General features: G+C 40.8%; 1 protein-coding gene across 1 annotated transcript; it reads right to left on the bottom strand.

Annotated features, from left to right (window-relative positions):
- Positions 1-683: 683 nt before the first annotated feature.
- Positions 684-3340, bottom strand: LOC138885840 (secreted RxLR effector protein 161-like). The gene is made up of 2 exons (XM_070166825.1): positions 3055-3340; positions 684-1075 (listed from the first exon to the last, which is right to left on the bottom strand). Exons 1-2 carry the CDS (start codon positions 3338-3340, stop codon positions 684-686), a joined length of 678 nt encoding a protein of 225 aa, XP_070022926.1.
- Positions 3341-15224: the final 11884 nt, after the last annotated feature.

Below are 15224 nucleotides of genomic sequence, written 5' to 3'. Positions count from 1 at the left end.
GTTTAATACGGTCAGGAGTCTTAAACGTAACCGGTTCACTTGTAACGGATAAGTTCACAAGAACTTTGGTATTTGGTAGGACTCTGCTCATGATCCAAATATAGTTATTTCAAATTATGCAGAGTGTAGAAAACATAACGTGTTATCTTGATGAACCAGGTTCTTCACTGATAACTCTCTTGTGTAAGTTTAAATTTGCCAAAATAGAGAAAATATCATTAGAGATTAATGAGTCATTTTAACAAATGGCACAAGAGTATACTATGGAAAGTATGAGACTGAGCAAGATTTAATCTAATTATACACAATTTACAGACTTTCTAACCAAATTTTTTTTTTCAATTTTTTTCAATTTTTTTCGTTTAACCTTGAACTGGTCCTTTTAGGTGATCTTAATCATCCCTAATTCCAACCTGTTCCTCTCAAAGTGATTTCTACTTAAGGATGTTGTGAATATGTTAGCAATTTGCTTGTTAGTAGCAAAAAACTCCACAGTGATCAAGCCTTTCTCATAGTTATCCCAAAAAAAATGGTGTCTAACATCTATGTGCTTAGTTCTCTTATGATGAACTTGATTCTTAGTCATACTAATAGCACTAGTGTTATCACAAAAAATTGGGATGCAACCAACTTCAACACCAAAATCCATCAATAGCTGCTTGAGCCACAACAATTGAGCACAATCATGAAGCAACAACAACATACTCAGCTTCTGCCGTAGATAAGGCCACTGAATTTTGCCTTTTAGTAGCCCATGACACAAGACATGAACCAAGGAAGTATTCCATAAATGAGGTGCTCTTCCTGTCCACTAGGAAAACAACATAATTAGCGTCAACATATCCCACTAGGTCAAAATTACTACCTTTTGAATACCAAAGGCAAAGGTCAGCAGTGCCTTTCAAATATCTCAATATTCTTTTTACATTAGTCAAGTGGAACTCCTTTGGATTTGCCTGAAATCGAGCACAAAGACCTACACTGCACATAATAACAGGTCTGCTAGTAGTGAGACATAAAAGAGAACCAATCATTCCCCTATACAAATTTTGATCAACAGATGAACCAGGTTCATCTATATCCAATTTTGTGGATGTTGCAATAGTACTGTCAATTTTTTGGGATGTTCCTTCCTTGTTTTGTTACTGAGGAATAGGTTCACCTGAGGTTTGAGGATTAGTTCCTCTCTAGTCAGTTCCCCCTATCATGTTGCCCTGGGTGGAAGGACTTGTTCCATCACCTGTTCCTTCCTATGATGCATATTCAGGATGGACTGTGGTTTCACTATTTGAATTTCTTATCAGTCCAATCTCTTCATTTTCTTGTTCCTGCCTCTTATAAAGAATGTTAGTTTTTCAGTAAAATAACATATACACTTTTTTTCTACGCACATAGTTCTTTTACTGTATATCTTATAAGCTTTACTATGTAAAAAGTATCCCAAGAATACTCCCTCATCACTTTTGGGATCACACTTATCTAGGGAGTCTTTGCCATTATTGTGCACAAAGCACTTGCATCTAAATGCCCTAAGATGGGATATATTTAGCTTTCTCCCTTTAAGTGACTCATAGGGAATCTTCTTAACAAAATGTCTAGTCATGCAACTATTTATGATGTAGAATGCAAAAATTCAGCGAACTTAGCATATTCAAATTCAGTTCCATGATCAGACCTAATTGATGCAAGTTGATTACCTAGTTATTTATGAGTTTTTCTAACAAAAGAAGTAAACATGTCAAATGCTTCATCTTTAGATGTTAAAAACAATGTCTAAGAAAATCTAGAGTAATCATCAATAAGCACCATTACATATCTTTTACCACCTCTACTTAATGTTCTCATTGGCCTATAGAGTTCCATATAGACCAGTTCCATCGTTCTAGTGGTGTTTACCACTTTCTTGCATTTAAAAGAGCATCTTACCTGCTTCCCCCTTGCACAAGCCTCACAAACTTTGTATTCCTTGAACTTGATGTTAGGCAACCCTATCACCAGGTCCTTGGAGACTAATTTGTTGAGTTGACTCAGACTTGCATGTCCAAGTCTCTTGTGCCAAAGGAGGGGATCATTGTCCAACATACTTAAGCAAGTGAGTTAATTTTCTAAAAGTGTGGACAAATCTACAATGTATATATTGTTTACTCTTTTTTTCCTATAAAACAATCTTATCAGTGGTAAGATCAAAAGAAAAACATTTGGTAGAGGTGAATGCTACCAAGTTACCTCTGTCACATAATTGTGATACACTGATTAGACTGTACTTTAGGCAATCTATCAAGTATACATTCTCAATAGAGTGTGAATCAGTCTTACCTACCTTTCCAACCCCAATGATCTCACCTTTCTTCCTATTTACAAAGGAGACATTACCTTCTTTGAGGTCCTCAAGTGAAAGGAACTAGTTCTTGCTTCCTATCAAATGCTTTGAGCAACCACTATCCATGTACCATATTTGGCTGCTCCCCTTCACTTGGACCCACAAAAGAAAATCAAAGGTTAGTCTTAGGAACCCAAACTAGTTTGGGTCCCTTTCTATAGGCAAAAGGGTGAATCCGATTCTTTTTAGCCCAACCTGGCAGCCTATTTTTCCCTTGAACAAATTCTTTATTCTTTTGGCTAGCCTTTTCTTTTGCAATACATTCGCTTTTATAGTGACCAGTTTTACCACAATGTGTGCAAATTGTGTTCTTAGGAAGTGTGAGGTACTTGCTTTTGGAATCCCACTTAGGTGCAGGGGTCCCATAGCTAATTCCTCTCTTATTGCTACTATGGTGTTCATGTAACCATGAAAGTGCATCGGAGGACCTATTCCATTTATAGGTTTTGTCTAGCTCGTGCTTAACCTTGTTTAGATCCTCTTTAAGGACTCTTATTTGCTCATCTCTTTTGTACAACTCATCTTTCATTTTTCCTACGTTTTCTTCTAAAGTGAGTTGTGTGTGATCATCTTTCTTTTTACCAATTCCTAATTTCAATTTTAGATTTTCAGATCTAAGCTCTAGGTAATGGTGTCAAGTTCATGAACCTAGTTCTTTAACTCAGCATTTTTACTTTCACTTTCACTAGCCCTAAGTTCTAGATTTTTGCTCTTAGCTTTCAAAATCACACATTCCTTAGACAGTTGTTCCTTTTTATTATTTAGATCCTCAGATTCATCAACGAAATCCAGGAGTAACTTAGATAGCCTTTCTTTAGACAAAAATTTAATCTTGTCTTTGAGATGAATTAGACTTATCTCAGATTCCTCATCGGATTCTCCAATTGCCATAAGGGCTTGTTCATCTCCATCTTCACCCTCTGAGTCCTCATCTGATCTTTCTCCCCAGGCAGCTACCATAACCTTTGTTGATCGTTTGTTCTTCCTGGGTTGAACCTATTCCTTCTTCATGTTCCTTCGCTCAGCTCTTTCCTTCTTCCATTCAATTTCCCATTGAGGGCAGTTTTTGATGTGGTGATCAGTCTTCCCACACTTGTAACACCCCTCGTTGGTTTGTTTAGCTTCCACTTCTTGAAGGCCCCTTTCGTTTCATTAGGTACTTCTTGAAGTTTTTTGTGATCATGGTAATTTCATCCTCCTCTAGATCAGCACCTTTAGTGATTCTGAATGCCAGGCTCCTTTCCTTCTTAGGTGCATCCATCTTCATGGTTTGCCTTCTAAGTTCATAGGCAAGTGAGATTTCCAATTAGCTCATCCAACTTAAGAGTGGCAATATTCTTTGATTCCTGAATGACAGTGATTTTGTTTTCCCAAGTAACAGGCAAAACCCTTGTCAGAATTTTCTCAACCTTGTCTTCTTTAAGAATAAACCTTCCAAGAGACTTAAGTTCATTTGTTAGTGTGGTGAAACTTGTATGCATCTCCGGGATGGTTTCCCCTTCCTTCATGGTGAAATTCTCATATTGAGAATACAACAATGTTCCTCTGGACCTCTTTACTTGAGGTGTTACTTCATAAGCCACTTTTGGGATCACTAAGCCAAAACAGCATTTATAAAAACTCTTTGTAAACCTAAGGATTAACTCTAATCCCGTTATAGCAACCAGCCTCTAACTATTGCGACAACTTCAAGTTAACTCTAACTTAAATACTCAAAATACCTATTACAGTTGCTTCTAGATAAAGCTGAAAGGTGCAATATGAAAACACCTACTACAATTGAACTAGAAATAAAGAAAGACACATAAAACTCTTTATATAGCTGGTTCTTCAATCTGGTTCATGTTGCTTCAGGTTTGCACACTTGAATTATACACGAACTGCTTGCAAAAAGGCTTGTTTTTTTGCTCTCAATTCACGTATAACTTCTGCATTTTTGTGCAACACTGTAATGTGAGAACATCCTGCAATTTATAGAGTTAGTAGATGAAGAAATAACTAGAGTTCTGATGTAACTCTTCCTTGGTGGAAGAGTTCTAGTTTATTTCAACTTTTAACTCCTTCCCTATCTTGGATAGTGTTCTCTTTGATTAAGGAGTCCCTCTCCTTATCAATTATGCAACTTTTTTGATCAGGAGATATTAAATACACCAAGTTAAGGTTATCTTTTTCACGTGCATCCCACATACTCAAATCTGCCCATTTTTGTGAACCTGAAGGATGAACCTGGTTCATCTTGAGTTCCTTTGTCAGTCTTCAAAACTAACCTTTACTTGGGCCAATAAAAAGTATAACAGTGTAGAATAAGACAATATCATTAAGTGCAACAGTAAGAAGTAACACAGGGTGGAAAGAACAATAATAACTACAACAGAGACAAATAATCACAGAAAGGAATACAACTCAACACAAAGATAACAACTGGTGATCTCCTAGGATACCGTACTGTAGTCCCAAATATAAATATCTAGTGGATCTCCCGGGATACCATCCCGTAGTCCAACTCAAAATGCGCGGCAATCTCCTGGAATACTGATCTGTAGTCCCAAATGTAAAGTACTGGGGGAATATACCGGGTGCAGTCCCGTAGTTCCAATATAAAAGTGCAGGGGGTTCTCTTGGAATACCAATGCGTAGTCCCAAAGTAAACATATAGGGGTATCTACCGGGATACCATCCTGTAGTCCCAAAGTAAACACACATCGACAACACGAAGAACACTCAATTCAATTCAAATTCCATACCAAGTTAAAATAGGAATTTCTAACCTAGCATGCTATACGGAATCCAAATAAGGCAGTTTGAGCAAATAAAGCAATTAAGTCAATTAGGCATGCTTCCTTAAGCTAACAGTAAGCTTAAATTGCAAGCAATATAGACATGAAAAGAAGCACAATTGTAGTTAATTAACGAAAAATAGGATTTTTTAAAAATCAGCACAAGTACACACTCATCACCTCACGTACAAGGCATCTCAAATATCAACAATATTAAATCCTAAGGGGAATTCCCCCACACAAGGTTAGGCAAACCACTTACCTCGAACCGGCTCAAAAATCAACTCGAAACCACGCTCTTGTCACAAGTACTCGACTCTAAATGGCCCAAATCTATTTAATTCAATTTCATAATATAAATATAACTTCAAGTAACTGATTCCACTAATTAATTCTAAGCTAATACGCGAAATTAAGAAAAATGACCAAAATACCCCTCGGGCCCACGTCTCGGAATCGGGTAAAATTTACAAATTCAGAATCCTCACACTCTCACGAGTTCATTTATACCAAAATTATTCCGATCCGACATCAAAATATAGATCAAAACCCCAAAATTAGGCCTAAGAACCTTCCTCCACGTTTCCTAAATTTTTCATCCCAAATCCGAAATTAAATGACAAAACTAAGATTAGATTATAGGAATACAACTAGAAAGGGATTAGGAATCATTACCCACTATTTTTCTCTTCAAAATCCTCCCAAAATCGCCATCTCCCAAGCTCCAAATCGATTTTCTAACTTTTGATTCCAAACCCTCGAAATGTCTTGTTTTCTGTCTAGTAAATCCTCTTCTGCGGCCAAGGGACTGCACCTGCAGTCCCGCTTCTGCGGAAACTCAACCGCACCTGCGATAATTCATTAATTTCTCACTTCTGCACCTGCGGCTTCTATCCTGTCCTCATCTGGCCGCATCTGCGGTCTCCCAACCGCTTTTGCGGTCCCTAATCCGTAGGTGCGGTTATGACAGCAATCCAGCAGCTTCAGCTGCACACTCTAACTCTCAACTTCCCGTCAATCATCCAGAATCATCCCGAGGCTCCCGGGACCTCAACCAAAAGCACGAAAAAGTCATATACCAATATTCAAACTTATACAAATCTTCAAAACACCAAAAAGAACATCGAATCAACCAATTAACATCGAATTCAAGTCTAAGAACTCGAAAAACTCTCAAATTATGCTTTCGATCAAAAAGTCTATCAAACCTCATCCAAATGACCTGCAAATTTGCAAGCAAGCTATATTCAACACTACGGAGCTACTCCAACTACCGGAATCCCATTCTAGATCAAAATCCCACAATCGAACCGAAAACTTCCAAAAATTCAACTTTCAGCATTTCAAGCATAAATAAGCTATGGACCTCCAAAGCACAATTCAAACATGCCCCTAAGCCCGAAATCACTCAACGGAGCTAACGGAACCAACAAAATTCCATTTCGAGGCCGTCTTCACACTGCTCCGACTACGGTCCAAATTCTAAAACTTAAACTCTCATTTAGGGACTAAGTGTCCCAAAACTCTCTTAAACTCCAAATAAATCCTCCCGTCAACTCACAATAGCATAAACAGACATGGGGAATGCAGTTAATAGGGGATCGGGGAATATTTACTGGCTGGGTCGTTACATCCTCCTACACTTAAATATTCGTTTGTCCTCGAACTAGCATAAATACATACCTGAATTAGTGAAAAGATGAGGGTAACGGCTGTGCATATCTTGCTCGGTCTCCCAGGTCGCCTTCTCGACCGGCTGACCCCGCCACTGAGCCTTCACTGAGGCAATGTTCTTTGACCTTAGCTTTCGAACCTGCCTGTCCAATATCGCCACTGGCTCCTTAACATAAGATAGATCCTTGTCCAACTGGACTGAACTGAAATCTAACACGTGCGACGGATCATCATGATATCTTCAGAGCATCAAAACATGAAATACCAGGTGAACTCTTGCCAAGCTGGAAGGTAAGGCAAGCTCATAAGCAACCTCCCCAACATGCCATAATATCTCAAAGGGACCAATAACCTCAGACTCAACTTCCCTTTCTTCCCAAATCTCATAACGTCCTTCATACGAGAAACCCGAAGCAGAACCCACTCTACAACCATATAGGAAACATCACGAACCTTCCAGTCCGCGTAACTCTTCTGTCTGAACTGGGATGTACAGAGTCTATCCTGAATCAACTTAACCTTCTCCAAAGCATTCTGAACCAAGTCTGTGCCCAATAATCTAGCATCACCCGGCTCAAACCAACCCACCGGAGATCTACACCGCCTACCATATAAAACCTCGTACGGTGCCATCTGAATGCTAGACTGATAGCTGTTGATGTAGGCAAACTCTGCCACTGGCAAGAACTGATCCCAAGACCCTCCAAACTCAATCACACATGCACAGAGCATATCCTCAAGAAAATGAATAGTGCGCTCGGACTGTCCATCCGTCTGAGGGTGAAATATTGTCTCAACTCCACCCGAGTACCCAACTCATGTTGTATGGCCCTCCAGAACTGTGATGTGAACTGAGTAACTCTATCTAAAATGATGGAAACTGGAATACCATGCAGACAAACAATCTCCCGGATATAAATCTCTGCCAATCGCTCCGAAGAATAGGTAGTACACACAGGAATGAAGTGTGCGGACTTGGTCAGCCGATCCACAATTACCCAAATGGCATCGAACTTCCTCAAAGTTTGTGGGAGTCCAACTACGAAGTCCATGGTGATTCGCTCCCACTTCCACTCAGGGATCTCTATCTACTGAAGCAACCAATCCGGTCTATGAAGCTCATACTTCACCTGCTGACAGTTGAGATATCGAGCTACAAACCCAACAATATCTTTCTTCATCCGCCTCCACCAATAGTGTTGCCTCAAATCGTGGTACATCTTCGCGGTACCCGGATGAATGGAATACCGCGAACTATGGGTCTCCTTTAGAATCAACTCCCGAAGCCCATCAACATTGGGTACACAAATTCGACCCTGCATCCTCAATACCCATTATCACCAATAGTCACATCTCTGGCATCACCGTGCTGAACCTTGTCCTTGAATATAAGCAAATGAGGGTCATCAAACTGACGCTCTCTAATACGATCAAATAAGGAAAACAAGGAAATCACGCAAGCTAGAACCCGACTAGGCTCTGAGAGATCCAATCTCACAAACTGATTGGCTAAGGCCTGAACATCTACCACCATAGGCCTCTCCGATGCTGGTAAATAAGCTAAACTCCCCAAACTCTCCACCTGACGACTCAAATCATCGGCCACCATATTGGCCTTGCCCGGATGATACAATATAGTAATATCATAGTCCTTCAGCAGCTCTAACCACCTCCTCTGACGTAAATTAAGATCCTTCTGCTTGAACAGATGCTGCAAACTCCGGTGATCAGTATAAATCTCACAAGGCACATCGTACAAATAATGACGCCAGATCTACAAGGTGTGAACAATAGCAGCTAACTCGAGATCATGGACATGATAATCTTCTCATGTACTTTCAACTGTCTAAATGTGTAGGCAATCACCCTACCGCCCTGCATCAATATCGCTCCAAGGCCAATCCTCGAGGCATCACAATAGACAGTATAAGACCTCGAATCTGTAGGAAAAATCAAAACTGAGGCTGTAGTCAAAGCTGTCTTGAGCTTCTAAAAGCTCACCTCACACTCTTCCATCCACTGGAACGGAGCACCCTTCTAGGTCAGCCTGGTCATAGGTGTTGCAATAGATGAAAACCCCTCAACGAACCGACAATAATAACCTTCCAAGCCAAGAAAACTACGGATCTCTACAGCTGAGGATGGTCTGGGCCAACTCTGCACTACTTCCACTTTCTTCGGATCCACCTGAATACCCTCAGTCTGTTACACCCCATATTTTCGTACATGAAAATACACCATAAATAAATTATTGAGAGTCTGGAAGTGAGATGTCACGTCCCGCAGTATTACATTACAGTGATATTACGCTTCGCAGTATTGAATTACAATAATGTTGTACCCTGTAGTATTGTACGTTGAATTTGTCGTAAGGTAATGTACATCAGTCCAAGGAAAAGATTATTTAGAGGTTATAAGTCTTATGTTATTTCAAACGAGTGGCAAGTAAATTCGTAAAGGTGCGAGGGTAAGCAAATCGAAGAAAACAAATTTTGTCGAAGTTTGGCATGCTGGGGTAAAATACGGCACGAGCTAAATTACTCGGTATTTATGGACTAGTACCATAGAAGGTGTCACATGACCATAATAGTAAGGTGTATAAGGTATATGAAAAGTGAGTAATATTTTAAGTAAATGGGAATAAATCTTAATTTTACGGGTAATTAATTAATTACCGGGTAACGGGACATTGCCTAATTAAATGGGGATAAATTTGGATAAGATATATCCAAACACGTGGCAGCAAGGCCATATACAAAATGGTGACTCTTGATCAAGTCTTATTAAGTGGCAAATTGGGCACATTTCCCAACACTAACATATCAATTTTCTAGTTTACTTTTAGTAAAAGAATTAACAAAGATATGACAAAACCCATGTTCAGAAAACGTCTCCAACTTCAATTGAACTTGAAGAGTTCCTTAGGCTCCTACTTAACGTTCCAATGGAAACTTCATACGTAAAAGATCACAAATTTTTGGTGATCAAAATAACCACACATCACAAAGATTACTACACGGTCAGATGAGCAGCAACACACGAAGATATCTTGTCATTTTTCAATTCAGTTTGGTTAAGCCCTTTGGAAAATGCATACTTATGGGTCACTGGCTGTAAGCCATCAATGGCCTTTCACCTAGTTGTTTCTAATTCCGAGTTGGGTGATGAACAGGTATGTTAAGGCTATCCCTTCTTTATTTTGGTATGATCTATACGATACGAACGGAATGTGCAAATGCACAAATTCCACGAATGACTCTATTCATAGAAGTATTAGAGATATCTATGTTCTCGAATTTCTGTGTGTTATAATGTCTTATCATCTGTTCATGGATCTCAGAAAATTACGAAAGTTGAAAAGAGTTTACTTTATGATATTACTCAGAGGCAAATGGTCTTATGACATTCCGAATAATTTTATTGACATACTTTTTATGCATTGCATTCATGTGCACTGACCCATGACCAGATGGCGTTATATACACGTATATATGTAAATATATGTATATGGGATATGGGAAAAGGTTACGGCGTTATATACGCATCACCACCTGATCAGCTAGTTTATGATGATGATGTTGCCCACAGTGGCTGAAATATGATTCAAACGACGTTATATACGCATATATATTTATGTACTCAAACGGCGTTAGATACACGCATATATGTAAATATATGTATATGGGATATGGGAAAGGTTATGGAGTTATATACGCACCACCACCTGATCAGCTGGTATACGATGATGATTTTGCCCACAGTGGCCGGTATGATATAATGGAATGCCCTCAGAGGCTGATGATGTTATGAAACATGTACCTATGCACGACATGACGTTCACACGCACATGCATGACGCTAAAAGTAATCTATGATCTACAAAGTTATTCATACTTACAGGCTGAGTCATGTACTTTATATGTCTTCCATGTCTCTTATGTATTTATTTATGTGCCTTACATACTCGGTACATTATTTGTACTGACGTCCCTTTTGCCTGGGGACGCTGCGTTTCATGCCCGCAGGCCCCGATAGACAGGTCGAGAGCCCTCCAAGTAGGCTATCAGCTCAGCGGAAGATGTTGGTGCGCTCCATTTGCTTCAGAGTTGCTCGTTTGGTTAATATGATTTAGATGTGTATTGTTTGGTATGACGGGACTCTGTCCCGACCTATATGACATATATATATTCTTAGAGGCTTGTAGACATATGTCTTGTACGTGAAAGATTGTACGGCCTTGTCGGCCTATGTTTTGAGTTTATAAATGATTATGTTGGCCTATTAGGCCCGTATGTCACGTGTATATGATGATGTAGTAAGAAAGATACGTTACATTGGTACTCAGTTGAGTAAGGTACCGGGTGCCCGTCGTGGCCCATCGGTTTAGGTTGTGACAAAAGTGGTAATAGAGCAGTTCTGTCCTAGGAAGTCTACAAGCCGTGTCTAATAGAGTCTTGTTTATGGGTGTTTTGTGCACCACACTCATGATCTTCCCGACTCCGGGAATACACCAGAATTTCATCAATAAAAATAATGATGAATGAGTTAAGATATGGCCGGAACACACTGTGCATCAAATGCATAAAGGCTGCTGGGGCATTGGTCAGCCCAAATGATATAACAAGGAACTCTTAACGACCATACCGAGTCTTGAAGGCAGTCTTCGGGATATCTGGCTCCCGAATCTTCAATTGATGGTAATTTGAACGCAAGTCAATCTTAGAAAATACTTGTGCACCCTGAAGCTGGTCAAACAAATCAACGATAAGGGGCAAGAGATACTGGTTCTTCACTGTAACTTTGTTCAACTGGCGATAATAAATGAACATACGCATAGAACCATCTTTTTTCTTTACAAACAAGACACGAGCACCCCAATGTGATACACGAGGCCGAATGAAACCCTTATCAAGCAATTCCTGTAACTGATCCTTCAACTCAGGAGAGGCCATACGATACAGAGTAATAGAAATGGGCTGAGTGTCTGGCAACAAATCAATGCCAAAATAAATATCTCTATCGGGTGGTATGCCCAGAAGATCAGCTGGAAACATATCAGAATAATCCTGTACTACTGGGATTGAATCAACTGTAGGGGTATCAATACTGAAATCTCTCGCATAAGCTAGATACATGTCACCCCCCCCCCCTTCTCAACCATACACTAAGCCTTAAGAAATGAAATAACTCTATTGGAAGTATGATCTAAGGTACCCCTCCACTCTACTCGCTATACACCTGCCATAGCCAGCATCATAGTTTTGGCATGACAATCAAGAATAGCATAATGGCGCGACAACCATCCATGCCCAAGATAACATCAAAATCTACCATGCTGAGTAATAATAAATCGACGCTAGTCTCAAAACCACTAAGAGCAACCACACACGACTGATAAATGCGGTCCACAACAAGAGAATCTCCTAAAAGAGTAGAAACATAAATAGGGGAACTCAAAGAATCCCGAGGTACACCCAAATGTGAGGCAACATAAGAAGACACATAAGAATAGGTGGAGCCTAGATCGAATAAAACCAATGCATATCTATGACAAACCAGGACAATACCTGTGATGACAGAATTGGAGGAGACAACCTCAGTACGGGCAGGAAGGGCATAATATCTGGCATGGACTCCCCCTCTAGGGCGACCTTTAACTCCCCAACCTCCACCTCTAGCTGGCTGAGCAGGTGGGGTAGCAACTGGAGCTATAACCATTGCCTGAGAACTCTGCAGGGCACATTGTGGCTGAGAAGTCTATGGAGGTGCATCCCTCCTAAGTATAGGGTAATCCCTCACCATATGGAGTGTATCACCACACTTAAAACAAGCTCTGAGAGGATGTGGCGGTTGTGACTAGCTCAGGCCAGGTCTGTTGGACTGACCACTAAAAGCACCTCACGCAGGAGGCGCACTAGATACTGGAGATGCATAATAGGGCTCCTGAGGCCTAGGAGGAGCTGGAATTCCATTGGCTGCTAGGAGAGATGAATGAATGGGGCGACTCATATAACCCCTACCATGACGAACTACAGTTGGAGCACGGGCACCAGAATAATGGTCCGACTCTCGAGACCTCTTGGCCTCCCTCTCCTTTCTATCCCTAGCATGCATATCATCTATCCTCCTAGCAATGCTCACCACCAGATGATAAGAAATATCCATCTCCAACTCACGAGCCATGCCATAACTGATGGTGGGAATAAGACCCTCAATTAATTGGGGAACCCTCTCGCAAACAGTAGAAACCAAGGCTGGGGCATGTCTAGCCAAGTTAGTGTAACAGACAGCATACTCCGAGACTGTCATAGTACCCTATCTCAAATACTCAAACTCTATGCGCCATGCATCCCTAAGGGTCTGAGGAACATACTCTCTCAGGAACATATCTGAAAACTAAGTCCAAGTCAGGGAAGCAGCCTCATCTGGACTATCTAACTCATAGGTACGCCACCACTCATAGGCGGCTCCTCGAAGCTGGAAGGTAGTGAAGGAAACCTCGCTCGATCCTGATATACCCATGGTACAGAGAATACAATGGAACTCATCTAGAAATCCCAGAGCATCATCTGATGCTAGACCACTGAATGCAGGTGGCTTGTACTTCTTGAAGCTCTCAAGCCTTAGCTGCTCATCCTCGGAAATCGTTGCCCTGCCCTCAGGCTGATCTGGGACTACAGGCTGTATAGGAATAATCTCTAGGACCTGATCAACATGCACTTGCTGCTTAAGAGTGCGGGCGGCAGGAGTCTGTGCTCCTCCCCCAGCCTGAGATATAGTTGCAGCAAGGGGAAGCAACCCTACCTGAGCAAGAGTGGTGTACATGCTCATGAATTGCACAAGAGTCTCCTGGAGAGCTGGAGTAGTAGTAGCAGTAGGCATATCAGGTGCCTGAATTCTGGCTAGAACTACTGGTGGCACCTCGAGGGTAGCTCGCGCGGGTGCTCTAGCTGCACTACGTGCGCGTCCTTGGCCTCTGCCCCGACTCCGACCTCTGACAGATCCAGTAGGGGGCGCGGGTGCCTGATCATCTCTTGTAGCACGTGTTCTCACCATCTGTGAGAGAATAGAAGACAGAAGTTTAGAATTGTGATGTCAAAATCTCGCACGATAAGGAAATCAAATTAAGTGGAATTTTCCTAATAGTTACATAGCCTCTCGTAGATAAGTACAGAAGTCTCCATACCGATCCGCGAGACTCTAATAATCTGGCTTGTGATTCATGACTCCTATGAACCTAGAACTCTGATACCAACTTGTCACGACCCTAGTTCTCTCTTCGTGAACTATCGTGATGACACCTAGTCTTTACGGGTAGGTAAGCCTAACAAATTGCAAAAATAGAAATAACAGAATAAAACTAACCATAACTACAGAAATAACATAACAAAGTGTTTAAGATGCCGCTCGGCATAAAACTCTAATAAACTGAAGCAACATTTCCCAAAACCCGGAATCTCATAAAATCACAAGCTTTTGAATATCTACAAGTATCTAACTCCACAGTGTCTACACAAAAGAAAATACATAAGCACTAATACTTTAAGAGAGAATAGAAAGGGACTCATCAGTCTGCGGATGCGACAGATATACCTTGAAGTCTCTGGAAAATCGCCTCGCCTCAAGGGTGGTAGGGCTGAGTCGAAGTACCTGGATCTGCACGTGAAAAACATGCACAGAAAGGGCATGAGTACACCACAGCGGTACTCAGTAAGTGCCAAGACTAACCTCAGTCGGGTAGTGACGAGGAAGGTCAGGGCCCTACTAAGGTTAAATGAAATACAAAGTATAACAATGTAGAATAAATATAATTAAGCGCAATAGTAAGAAGTAACACAGGGTGGAAAGAAGAACAATAACTACAACAGAGACAAAATAATCACAGAAAGGAATACAGATCAACACAGAGATAACAACTGGGGATATCCCAGGATACCGTCCTGTAGTCCCAAATATAAATATCCAGTGGATCTCCCGGGATACCATCCCGTAGTCCAACTCAAAATGCGTGGGGATCTCCCGGAATACCGATCCGTAGTCCCAAATGTAAAGTACTAGGGGAATCTACCAGGTGTAGTCACGTAGTTCCAATATAAAAGTGCAGGGGATCTCCCGAAATACCAATCCATAGTGCCAAAGTAAACATGCAAGGGGATCTCCCGGGATACCGTCCTGTAGTCCCAAAGTAAATACACAGCAGCAACACGAAGAATACTCAATTCAATTCAAATTCCATACCAAGGTAAAATGAGTATTTCTAACCTAGCATGTTGTACGGAATCCAAATAAGTCAGTTTGAGCAAATAAAGCAATTAAGTCAATTAGGCATGCTTCCCTAAGCTAACAGTAAGCTTAAATTGCAAGTAGTATAGACAGGAAAAGAAGCACAATTGT

This window comes from Nicotiana sylvestris, chromosome 2 (genome assembly GCF_000393655.2).
Source record: "Nicotiana sylvestris chromosome 2, ASM39365v2, whole genome shotgun sequence".
NCBI lineage: Eukaryota > Viridiplantae > Streptophyta > Magnoliopsida > Solanales > Solanaceae > Nicotiana > Nicotiana sylvestris.
The sequence above is the reverse complement of the archived record's forward strand: the minus strand, read 5'-3'. Positions and strand labels throughout refer to the sequence as shown.

What these genes read in the sequence shown, in the direction of transcription:
- LOC138885840 (XM_070166825.1), bottom strand. Translation starts at nt 3,340, where the DNA reads ATGGTAGCTGCCTGGGGAGAAAGATCAGATGAGGACTCAGAGGGTGAA. An exon ending in TAGGGCTAGTGAAAGTGAAA is followed by an intron (nt 1,076 to 3,054) that starts GTAAAAATGCTG and finishes AATTGGATATAG; the next exon opens with ATGAACCTGGTTCATCTGTT.